This window comes from Dromiciops gliroides, chromosome 6 (genome assembly GCF_019393635.1).
Source record: "Dromiciops gliroides isolate mDroGli1 chromosome 6, mDroGli1.pri, whole genome shotgun sequence".
In the NCBI taxonomy this organism is placed as follows: domain Eukaryota; kingdom Metazoa; phylum Chordata; class Mammalia; order Microbiotheria; family Microbiotheriidae; genus Dromiciops; species Dromiciops gliroides.
This window is the reverse complement of record NC_057866.1, coordinates 179,346,555-179,359,408: the sequence shown is the minus strand read 5'-3', so window position 1 is coordinate 179,359,408 and position 12,854 is coordinate 179,346,555. Positions and strand designations below refer to the sequence as shown.

The 12,854-nt window shown below is 36.1% G+C and overlaps 1 protein-coding gene across 1 annotated transcript in view; it reads left to right on the top strand.

Annotated features, from left to right (window-relative positions):
• Positions 1-12,854, top strand: part of FSTL5 (follistatin like 5) — a 996,384-nt gene that overhangs the window by 92,850 nt on the left and 890,680 nt on the right. The window contains 1 exon segment of the mRNA XM_043971840.1: positions 5,256-5,397. Within this exon segment, the coding sequence (XP_043827775.1) occupies positions 5,272-5,397 (126 nt within the window). The 5' untranslated portion in view covers positions 5,256-5,271.

The following is a 12,854-nucleotide window of genomic DNA, read 5'->3' as shown; positions in this document are numbered from 1 at the left end:
CTATTCTCTCCTCCCTGTATTGCTCCTTGGGTGATCCTCCACCCAAATTCTTTGAGATCTGTGAAATTCTAACATCATATACTCATGAAAAGGACAGTAGACATGTACTACATGGCAAAAATATATATACCTTGGGGAAATCCCTGAACCTAAGGATAAAAACATATTGGAGAGCACTTGGCTGATAATAAAATGAGAGAGGTAGAAATTATATCATTGTGAATCTATATTACAGATGATCCATTAAGGTTTTTTAAAAATTTGGAAAATTTGTCATAAGACTGGAAACGTATATGTGTATATGTGAGAAGGGAAAAATTACAGGAACATACATATTATTGTTTGTGTGTGTGTGTGTGTGTGTGTGTGTGTGTGTGTGTGTGTGTATGTAAACTTAGGGATGGTAGAGGACCAAGGAATTTATTGAATGGGAGTGGAAGTGGGGGTGAGATGTGGAAAGGCCCACAGTTTAGGAAGATCACTTTGGCAGATGAACAAGGATAGATCTGAAATAAGCAGGACTACCAGCAGGCTATTGAAATAGTTCATTTGGGCCTGGATGAGGGTCTACATCAGGGTACCAGCAGTGTCAGAGGAGAGAAGGGAACATATACAAAAAAATGTTATAAAAGTAAAAAAAGGGGCAGCTAGATGGCGCAGTGGATAAAGCACCAGCCCTGGATTCAGGAGTACCTGAGTTCAAATCCGGCCTCAGACACTTAACACTTACTAGCTGTGTGATCCTGGGCAAGGCCCTTAACCCCAATTGCCTCACCGGAAAAATAAATAAATAAAATGAAATAAAATAAGATAAAAGTTAAAAAAAGTGATAGGATAAATAGCATGCCTAGAGATACACAGATAGTATATGCCAGAGGTGGAATTTGAACCCATGGTTTACTATTTTTGATGCCAGCTTTCTATACCATGCTACTTCATAATACATAAAATATAAACAAAGGAATTAGTTTCAGAAAGAGCAGGCACTAGTAACTGCTGTACACAGGAAAGGCCTCATATATTTCAGCTGAGCTTTGAAAGAGTTTTGGTTATTTCAGAGCCAGGGATGAGTCAAAGGAGTGTATCTCTTCTATGAGGGAAAGCCTATGCAAAGGCATGGAGACTAAAAATGGACAGTCCTATGTAAGGAATAGCAAGATGGTCAGTTTAGCTAGATTGAAGGGTATAATGTACAATATAGTCGAACGTGTCTGTTGGAGCCAGCTTAGAAAGGGCTTAATTGCTTAAGCTTGTAGTTGATCATAGTGGCAGTAGGGAGAAGCAAACGTTTAAAGAGCAGGGAGGTGTTATAGTAAGAGCTGTACTTTGGGAATAACACATTGACAGGTGAAGAAAGGTTTGAAAGGGGGAGAGACTTTAGGCAGGTATACAGAGCAGTAGGATATTTCAATAATCAAGGTGAGGGGTGAAAACAGCCTTAACTACGCTAGTGACCATGTTAGCAATGAGAAGGGGGCATATGCAAAAGATGACATGCAGCTAGAATTAGCAAGGTTTGGGATTCAGGTTTCTATGTTGGATAAAACCAAGGATGCCATTGACTTTGAGAACCAGAGGGACTGGAAAGATGGTGGTGCTGCTGACAAAAAATAGGTAATTGTGGATGATAGCAATAACAGATCACATTTCTGTAGCTAATTAAGGTTTGCAAAAAAGTCCTAAGCTGCTTAAGGAAAATCAAGAGCTAAACAAAAATCTAGAATATTCTAAAGGTTGAGTTCCAACATTCTAATCTTATATGGACACATTTATGCTATTTGTATGTTGCCCCTTCAAGTTACTAAGTAGGTTTTTTTCAGGTCCTTGTATCTGAGGTTGGATGCTACTGGAAAAAAGTCTTCCCCCCCTCATTTTAGTACCATCTGTTCCATGGGGTTTGTTTTAGTCACCTATTTTTCATTGTTCTTGCTAAGCTATCAACAAGCTGCCAATTAATTATAAAAAACTAACCTATGGTGAGAACTTAGCATCTTAGGAGGTAAAGTTCATGATTCAGAATATCATGGGATTGATTATGCCCCATTTATAAACTATTTCTGGGAAATCTTCAATAAATGGAGGTTCTGTTCAAGACATGCTTCTGAAATATGTGTGTCTCAATAAGTGAAAAACATTGGAAGAATAAAAAAAATCATACACTTAATTAAGCTGGTAATCTTTTGGACTTTAATTCTTAAGGTCAACATTGCATTGCTAGTTCAGATTTTACAGGTTAGGCAAGAGTGTTGAAAGGACTTACATGGCCTCAGTTACACAGTGGTGGTGAGAGTAGGTGGGGCAGACAGCACTTTGTATGGAGCTCTTTTAGCTGTAAAGTACATTTGGAGTCCATTCTTCCTTGTTTAAAGTTTTCAAAGTGTTTAAAGAACATTATTAGCCCATTTAATCATTATAGCATTACTCAATAAGATAGGTGTTATAATTATTCTCATTTTAAGGATGAAGAAACTGAAGGTCAGAGAGTTCAGGTAACTAGGTTCACACAGATAATGTAAGAGAAAGAATATAAATTCAGGTCCACCTAACTCTACGTTCAACATTCTTGCCCTTTTACCACATTGCCTCTAGTTAATCTATATGCCAGAAGTTAGAAATTTAATTCTAAAAAAAAGTCGTTAATTATCTTCTGAAATAGCCACTTGGTGGCTGTTTTTTTTGTGTGTGTATGGTTATTTTTTAGAAGTTAAGAAATGATCAAATGTAGCCATAAGGAAATTTATAATCAATCATTAAGCTTTATTTACTTCTTCTCTTGGGGGGGGTTTAAAAATTTTGGAATAATCCTTTATTTCAAGGAGCTACCATTCCATTGGGCATTAAGATATGTATGTATGTATACATGTAAATATATACATGTATGAATATCAACACAAACATATATAAATATGTGTACATACACATATGTACATATACCTATACACAATGTATGTTGTGTGACTGTGTGTGTGTATAACATTGGATAAGGTAGGACTAGGGGATCAAGAATGTTTCATGTGGAGGGTGGTATGATCAATATCAATGAGCACTAAGGGGAAAACAGTAGGAACTTTAGAGAAAAAAATTAGTCAGATTACTGTTGGGAATGAGAACCAGATGATAAGGTGTTGGAAGTGAATGGGGATGTGGACATGGAATCAAACATAGAGAACATTTTTTTTGCTTGTGAATGGGAAAACATATTGGAAGGTAGTTTATGAGTACGATATGTTCAAGTTAATTTTTTTTAGGATGGCTAAGGTTTGGGCATGTTTTTAAGCAGCAGGGAACAAACCAATCGATAAAAGGAGATAGAACTGTAGGGTTATTAAAGAGGCAATATCCTGAAGGAGTTAAGAGTGACTCTGATCAAGGTACAAATAAAAGGCATTGACCTTTTTTTTTTTTTTCTTAAAAGCTCAAGCACAGGAGAAGATGATGTAGGATGATGCTGAAGTGGTTTAACATGTGGAATTAGGGAGACAAAAGATTTAACATGTTTCATTTTAAGAAACATGTGGGGTGAGGTTTCCTGTGAGAGATTAGAAATGTTGAATAGGTATCTTAAAAAGAGAGAAGGACTGGATATGATACATGCCTATAATCCTTTCTATTGGGGATGCTGAGGCTAGTGGATTACTTAAACTCTGGAAAGTCAAATCACCATCTTCATTAAATTTGGCAACAATATAGAAAATAACTGGATGAAGAGGTCTACCAGTTGTTTAAGCAGAATAGAACTGGCCAAAGCTAGAAATAGGAGAATTCAAAATTTCTTAATGTGAATGGTCACTGTATTTTCATCCTGAGAGACACAGGAAGAACCAGCCTCAAAAGAAAAAAAGAAAGTAGAGAAGAGAAAATTAGGTTTGGGAAGTCTCCTTTAATGAGTAGGACAACAAATGATCAGGAAAGAGCAAAAGGATCAGTGCATACCAATTGAGGGCCAATTGAAATTGATTAATATCAATTTTCAGTGGTTCCATTTAGCAAAAATGTGTGACTTCATGCAGTTACATTCTGGAACATAGGGGCAGGAGTGGAGAACGTAGGTAGTGACAGTGATCCAGTATTAGGATTTGGAAATGTCTGAGTGTTGCTAGACCTTATTGGTAAGGAAGGCAAGGGTGGAGGCAAGGGTGGAGGCAAGATTAAATTTGAACTGATTAGCTAAAGGGTCAAAAATCTGAGGGGTTAAAGTGAGATCAGAAAATGAATGAAGCCCTAGAAAAGAAGATAAACAGAGAGTATGGCATTATTGAAGCCCACCATGTTGATGGAAAATAGGATTGGGAGGGGTGAAGCACAGGTTAAGCTGGCAGGATTTGGTAAGATAATAAATTTCAAAGTGTGTTGTGCAGTTGGAACACTTATGTGGGTGATGATGAGATCAAGGATATTTTCATTCCTAGGTTTAGCTGAAGTGGAGTAAAGTTTTAAATAATGGGGATGTAGAAAATGGAAAGCAAGAAAGCTTGAGGAGACATCAGTATGGTGAGGAGGAACATTTTAAGCCAAGCAGTTATATTTTTAAGGAACGGTTAGGTCCTTGGGACCTGAATTTGGAAAGAATGATTTATCTAGATGGAATAAACTTAAATAGAAAGATTTCTTAATGAATGTGGAAGGTGGAATACACATGAATCATAACTATTTGGAAATAAAAATGGAAATGCAAATATAGATATGAATGAATAAATACACAATGCATAGGGAATAAAGATCAAATGTTATCAGCATGGCTGAAAATTAATTTGTAAGTGTCAATAGTTATGAATTTTAGTTTAAAGTGGACCACTGGCACCTCTATGAAATATTTTTTTTAATTCTTTCTTTTTCAGCTTTTTATTATGTTCACTCCCTCAGCTATTATCTCTTTCCTGCCTATTTTGTATTTTGAAACATTTTCTGAACATTAATTAATAAGAAACAGTTTATTTACAGGGGTGATGTTTTTGGGGAGAGGTAGGATAGGGTTGCTTGACTTTTTTTTTTTTTAGTGAGACAATTGGGGTTAAGTGACTTGCCCAGGGTCACACAGCTAGTAAGTGTTAAGTGTCTGAGGCCAGATTTGAACTCAGGTACTCCTGATTCCAGGGCTGGTGCTCTATCCACTGCACCACCTAGCTGCTCCAGGTTGCTTGACTTTTAAGAAATTGGTATAGCCATCATTCCTTCATCTCATCAAATATTTATGGATTGCTTTATTCAATTAGTAATGCATTATCACTGATCATATGTCATTTCAATTTTGACAGGTGAATACCAATAAGGATGATTAAGTGCTGGTCAGCGATTTTGTTTCTTGGATTCATTTTTCTGAGAGCAGAAGGAAGGCCAACGAAGGAAGGAGGATATGGCTTAAAATCCTATCAGCCACTAGTAAGATTGAGACACAAGGTACTAATCATATATGGAATCTGTTTTTATTACTAATCACTTAAGTGCTAGTGATTTAGAGGTTTTCATTATTATTCACTTAGGGACAATCATTTCAGAATAATTTTTTCTGTATATAATTCACTATAAAATTATAGATTTTAAAATCATAAAACAGCTGAGGTATTAGATAAATTCTATGCTATTCAAAACATCTTTAAGACTATTTATAGAATAAAAGGAATGCAATATTTAAGTGTAATCAAGCCTAGAGATAGCTTAATTAAAAATAATTATCTTCATCTCATCTCTAGAAAGATATAACATTCATTTGACATTGTGTAGATGTGGCCTGTGAAATTGCAGATTAATTTGCTTCGATAATTTTTAAAAGAGGAAATACATTTTTTGAGAATGCTTTTAAAATTATGGAGAATAGTGAAAAAGGGGGCCCAGTTCCACTGTCAATTCTCCTTACAAGTTCAAAGGCCTTGAGCAAGGTACTTGCTCTCTCTATATGTCAGTTTCTCCATCTGTAAAATGAAGGAGATTGACTATCAAATTACCTCTAATGTCTCTGTCTACATCATTCTAGTACTGCATAGAAAAAGAGCCATGGTCTAAGAGGCCTCTTGAAATATTTTCTATCCCATGAGGAAATGATATATCAATGCTACTCAACATTTGTTCTTTTAAAATGTGGAATATATTAAATCCAGTTGTGGGTGACTAATGATATTAACATTCCCTGATGACAGGGAAAAATGGTCAAAAGTAAGTAAACTTAACATCTTTGGAGAAAATCAGATTTTTAAAAATGGCATTTGCAATTTCGGACTGTATTTGTAGTCCTAAATACATTTAGAACTAGATTTTTTTTTTACATTCTGAAAAGAAAATAACAGATAGATGGTTGATGTTGCATACTTTCAAGTTTCACATGAGGAAAGAATGACCATTGCCCAAGACTTCTATCATGTTGGGCAAGAATCATCAATGGCTACCTCAGAATATTTTTATTAATGACATTACATAATTTTCAAATATATTAATTCCTACTAAGAATTACATTTTACTTTTATTTGAGATTCCTTCATGGTAATATGATAATCCCCTGTAAAGGATAGAAATCTACACTCCTTTGAATCTGATGGGATTCTATAAAGTGGTAGTACATTAGGAATATTTTTTACTCATCTTAAAAAATATCTCTTCCCTGAAGAGTCACAAAAAAACATCAATTAGAAAAAAAGGTCCCTTCATCTTACTGTTTATTAATTGGTATCTAAATTTTATCAGATCAAAGATTGAATGATTCTCATATGGAGAGAGATCAACTTCAAATTATTAAAACCATGCTCAGTAGGTATCTTAAAAAGAAAGTGGTTAACAACAACAACAACAAAACATGAACAAACCCAGAAAACAAAACAGCATGGCTTCCTCAGCAGATTCTTGTCTGACAGCATTACGAGACTGGTTGATCGAGGAAATGCTGTAGATCTTCATTATGTAAACTATAACAAAACATTTGATAAAGTCTTTTGTGTGGATGAGACTCTCATACATAAATTGGGGTAATGAGGGATAGACAATCTTATTTTTCATAGTTTCAGAACTGTTGATACAGTCAGACCCAAAGAGTAGGGTTCTTGATTCAGTGCTACTTACCATTTTTTTTCTGTGACTAGAACAAAGGAAGAGAACATTGGTATGTAACATGAAAATGGCACAATATTATGATAAATATCTAATATCTTGGATGAGGGAATCATGAACCATAAATATCTAGAAAGGCTAGAACTTTGGGTTGAAACTTACACATTGTAACTGTCACAACATATATAAAGGCATGTATCTGCATTTGAAAATTTGGCTTCACAGGAACACATGGAAGAGATGGATATTTACAGGGAAGCACATGGAGTTACCTTGAAATGACTTTGGAGAGCTGATTGTTAAATTTTTTATGTCAGCATTTACCACCTTGGAAATCAACAAACACCACAAATGTGGGATTTATTTATTTGCTTTAGTGGACCCCAAGTTCATTTTGCATAAACAGAGTGATATGACTTCGAAGAAAGCTAATGTAATATTAGGCTATAGTGACATATAACATCCAGGAATAGGAAGGCAGCTGCCCTGCTGTATTCTTCCTAGAGGCAGAGAAGGCTTCTTCAGGCTTACTTTGTTTAGTTTTACATTATAGGAAGGGATGTAATAAGTTTTTGGTGATTCAGAGAAAGTGACCAGGATGTTAAAGGAACAAAAATTTGTGTCATTTGAGTCAGCTGAAGGAAGTGGTAATATTTAGTTTGGAGAAGAGAAAACTTGAAATGGGAGGGTACAAAGTATGCTTGAAGTACTTAAATGTGAAAGGGACTTGACTTGTTCTATCTGCTTAATGTAAGAGGGAAGAATTATGAACATTGAGCAGAAAGGATGAATAGTAGGGAGATTAACTCCTAAAGCCTTTCCCATGTATGGGTATAGCCCCAAGGCAGTGGAGGTTTAAAATCAGGGTTTCCTTCCCCTAGGCGAGTTGACTGCCAAGGCTGATGAGCCCCACCTGCCTGAAGTGACTGGTTTTAAGGCGCCAGTGACTCACCTTCGCCCCTTCTCCTGTTGGTGGAAACAGTTCCGCCACAAGAAGGCCAGGAGTTGGGCTTCGGTTGTCAGAGGCTATTTGAGATGCACGCCATTGGAGCATTTTATAGAAAGTGGGAGCTTATCCCCACTCGCACCCCAGCATGACCTGAGGATCCTGTATCGGACTGCACAGCCACACTGTGGCCTGTGGCTCTTCAAAGCACTGATCCATGGTCGTCAGTGACTGGCGGAAGCCTACCACTACTACTACTAGGGAGATTAAAAAACAGAAACAAAAATCTGCCATAAAAATAGTTAAAGAATGTGTTACCATGGAGTATAATACTTTCTACTTAACTATTAGAATAAGGAGTAAGTAGGGGCAGCTAGGTAGAGCAGTGGATAGAGCACCGGCCCTGGATTCAGGAGGACCTGAGTTCAAATTCAGCCTTAGACACTTGACATTTGCTTAGCTGTGTGACCCTGAGCAAGTAATTTAACCCTCATTTCCCCACAAAAGAAAAACAAAAACAAAAAAGAGTAAGTGATTACTTACTGGTTGGGTTGTAGAGAAAATCAACTTTCAGCTTCTAGTTATATTGCATGATTTCTGAGTAATCTTCCTACTCTGAAATTCTATGATTCTGTGGACAATACCATTGGAGGCACTGGAAATGAGCTTCATGTAGAAAGTGGCCCATGAGCCAAGTCTTGAAGAGAACTAAGTATTCCAAGGTGCAGAAACAGGAGACTTTTGTAGACAAAAACAAAGGGTGTTTTTGCAAATAGCTTTTCTTTTGGGATTGTTGCTAGTTTGCATTTCTGATGAGGTAGATAATTTATTAATGTTGTACTTCTCCCCTGCAATGCCTAGGGGTACTTTGGGTTCTATAATGAAGATTCTGCTGACAAAGGTGCTCTCCCCACAATGTCCCCTCCCACCCCCATTTTTCTACCAGAGACCAGCACACATCCACAGAGAAATGTGGTAGAAAAGTCTGAGTAAGCACTGCCTTTTCTCTCACAATTCTCTGCTCTGAAAATGCCAAGTGGAACAAGAATAAGGGTAGAAAAGCAGCCAAAAAATATGGAGGGGACTCAAAGTTGGCAGCGTAAAAAAGCTTCATGTGTGAGATTTGGCATCTTCTTATCTCATTCATGCATACTCAGGAAAATGGAAAGTTTAGATTATTGAATGCTTTGCTAATATATTTAGCCATCTCAAATTAGAGCTTTTATGCTTTATAAACAATGCAACATGGAATAGTGGATAGAGATCTTTGTTTATAAAGAGAACTTGGGGGTGGCTAGGTGGCACAGTGGATAGAGCACAGGCAGCCCTGGAGTCAGGAGGACCTGAGTTCAAATTCGGCCTCAGACACTTGACACGTACTATCTTGTGTGACGTTGGGCAAGTCACTTAACCCCAATTGCCTCACCAAAAAAAGAGAGAGAGCTTGGAACCAGGAATTTCAGTTCAAGTCTTCCTTTTGATCGTGGTTTTGTGATCCTCGGTGGGTCACTTATCCTCTCAGTACTGTATGTAATTCCCTAAGACTATAAGTACAGAGAAAGAATCAACTTGTAATGGTATAGGGAGATTCTTAATGATGATGATAACCAGCACTTAACTATGCTTTTAATATTTACAAAACATTTTCTATATATTATCTCATATTATCCTCACAATAACCCTGTGAGGTAAGTGTTACTATTTTTCCTATTTTAGATGTGAGGAAACTGAGGTTAAGAGAGTTTTACTTGCCTAGGGTTATACATCTAGTAAGTATAAGAGGCATTATTTAAATTCAGAACTTCCCAACTCAAAAGCTAGCGTTTCATCTACCCTTTATACCTAATTTCCAAGGGAAAGCACAGGGCCAGCCTCTAGCTGTCTCTTATACTTTTTAAGAAGTTAACTTTTAATGCTTAAGAAAATGAAGTGGAGGAATGGAAGCATCAAACCTCCCCCTAAATCAGCAAGATATCATCCCACCACCTGAGATTTTCTTTTGATCCCTTTGAGAGTGAAGGCAAGGTAGCAGTTACATTGCAGGTTTCTGGGTATGACATGGCAGAAGGTTGATTCTTTAACTCTCTTGGGTCTCATATTAAAATAGAAGACCAGGACATAGAAATTAATTTTTATGAAGAATTGTTTTGAGCTTTTCTTTTTTCTCAAGACTTGTAAAATCACTATACTTGATGTTTCTTTATTTATACATACAGAAAAAACAATCTAATAGATAAAAACCAATAAAAAGAAAGTAGGCCTGACTAGCATCAGGGAGGTTCCTTGCATGCCATGTTCCAAGTTTTGGGGGGCTTTATCACTGTCAGGAGCCTCCCAAACCTCAAGATCCACAAGGGAAACAATATCCTCTAATCCTCTGCTTGCTGAAGTAACCAGTCAGCCTCTCCCAGAGTCAGTGGCAGCAGCAAATCTTGCAGTTGACATAAGCATCACCATCTTTGACATCATCCTAGACTGCTTTGTGATTTATTTTCAAATCTTTTTTATTTGTGGCTCTCATATCCTTTCTTTCTTTCTGTCATGACAAAGAGAGTAGAGAAGCAAACTCTTGTCAGTCTTTTGAATAAATAAGACTGTATTCACGCAAAATCTTAATTATTAAATATTTAGCTTGTATAATTCTTTACATTATTAATAACAGTGTTACATTTTTATTAATTTTATTTTGAAAAGAATATAATGCATTGAATGAGGAGAAAACAGCTTATAAGGCAAGAGCAGATAAGTATAGTAGGCATATGATAAGAATATAATTGTTAGTGGAGAATATGTTGACAAACTGGCAAACATCCCAGCTCTCTCCTGCTTAAATTAATTATGAGTTGTTTAGCACATCTTTCATTATTAAAATTTCTATTCTGATTTCAATTAGCAAAGCTCTGTATTATAAATCAAAGAAAGTATGCAGAGTAAAGTGCTGAATTGCGAGCCCTTGACATATTGAGTAATTTTTCAGGGATTAAATAGAAGAGAGTCCCTACTCTAGTATATTTTTATGGTTTGGAAGTGACCCTAAATTTCTGCAGGCTATTCCAATGGAGATGAGCTGGGGTAGATTCTACCATGTTGAAGCAACTTCAGGCACAGGCTTACAGAGAGCTTGAATATCCGTTGTCCAAGGACTAGACTAACCAATTTCAAGAAAATATATTTACAGAATGATGTACATTAAGTCACCAGTGCCATCTCTGTCACACGTCTTATTTGAAAATCCATTTTTCATTTTTAGAGATTGCTATCACTTGGAAGTAGTATCCAACAGTGTCTAAGTTCTCTAACTCCTTAATTCATCAAAATATTGCAGATTCTGATGACATATTGCAAGATTCCAAAACTCTTTTACTCTTTCAGATTCTATACAAAGAAAAGGCATAAAAAGAATAGTTAATCTATACTAAGCATGTATTAAGTCCCAAACTAAATTTTCATTAAAAATGCTTAGAGTTCTTTTTAAGGCATCAAGTATGTGGTCCAATAATTATCTTCATGACAATTATGACATTTTTATATTATGAAAAATATAATTCAACTGGATGGATAAGGCAACCTAAATAAATGAAAACTTTGCAGAATTATCATATATCTTCTAGTTATTAAATTGCCTGAATTATCAAAAGTTTTCATATAATACTTTGCCAAGTGGAGGTCTTTGGAGCTACATAAATTAATATATTACAACTCTGGGTAGCTATATGTGTCGAATTAGGGTCTCATCTCCATGGAGCCTCAGGTTTAAAGGGGTATTTTTAATGGCATTTCACACATTTTGACTTGCTTATTTCTACTCAGTTTGAAAACTGGGAACTTCTGAATTGAATTCATGTCTCAGTATTGAGGCGCTTACAGTTTTAAATGCATTATTTATTTACTTTTGAAATTCATTTTAAAAAATATCAACTTTAAATTTTCTCATTCCCTCCAATCCTTTCCACCCACTGAGAAAGTAAATAATATGATATCAATTATACACATCAAATAATTCAAAATATAGTTCCATATTTTAATTGTTCAAAAAAGTAAGAAAACAATTTAAAAATGAAAAAACATGCTTTATATTGCACTCAGTTCATTAGTTCTCTCTCTCTCTCTCTCTCTCTCTCTCTCTCTCTCTCTCTCTCTCTCTCTCTGGATGTGGATAGCATTTTTCATTATGAGTCCTTAAGAATCATCATGAATCATTTTATTGATCAGAGTTATTAAGTCTTTCACATTGATCATTGTTATAATTCTGATTCTTTTCATTTCACTTTTTATCAGCTCATATAAGTCTTGCCAGATTTTCCTGAAACTATTTTTCTTGTCATTTCTTATAGCATATAGTATTCCATTACAATTATACAACTTCTTCTGCCATTCCCTGTTCGATAGGCATCCCCTCAATGTCTAATTCTTTACTACCACAAAAAGGTGCTATAAAAACTTTTGTGCACATAGGTTTTTCCCTTTTTTCGGGGGGGGGTGGGGCAATGAGGGCCAAGTGACTTGCCCGAGTCACACAGCTAGTAAGTGTCAAGGGTCTGAAGCTGCATTTGAACTGAGGTCCTCCTGAATCCAGGACCAGCCCTTTATCCACTGTGCCACCCAGCTGCCCCCTCCTCTTTTCTTGATCACTTTGGGATACAGATCTACCCAGTAGTGGTATGGCTGAGTCAAAACCTTGGGGAACAGATTTAAATTGTTCCATGGAATGGTTGGGAAAGTTCACAACTCCATGAAGAATGAGTTAGTGTCCTTAGTTCCCCCTATCTGCACCAGCATTTTTCATATTTCTTTGTTTGTTTTATTATGGTAGCCAAACTAATAGGGTTGAGATGGTTCCTGAGAGAGTTAATTTTTGTTTCTTTAATCAACA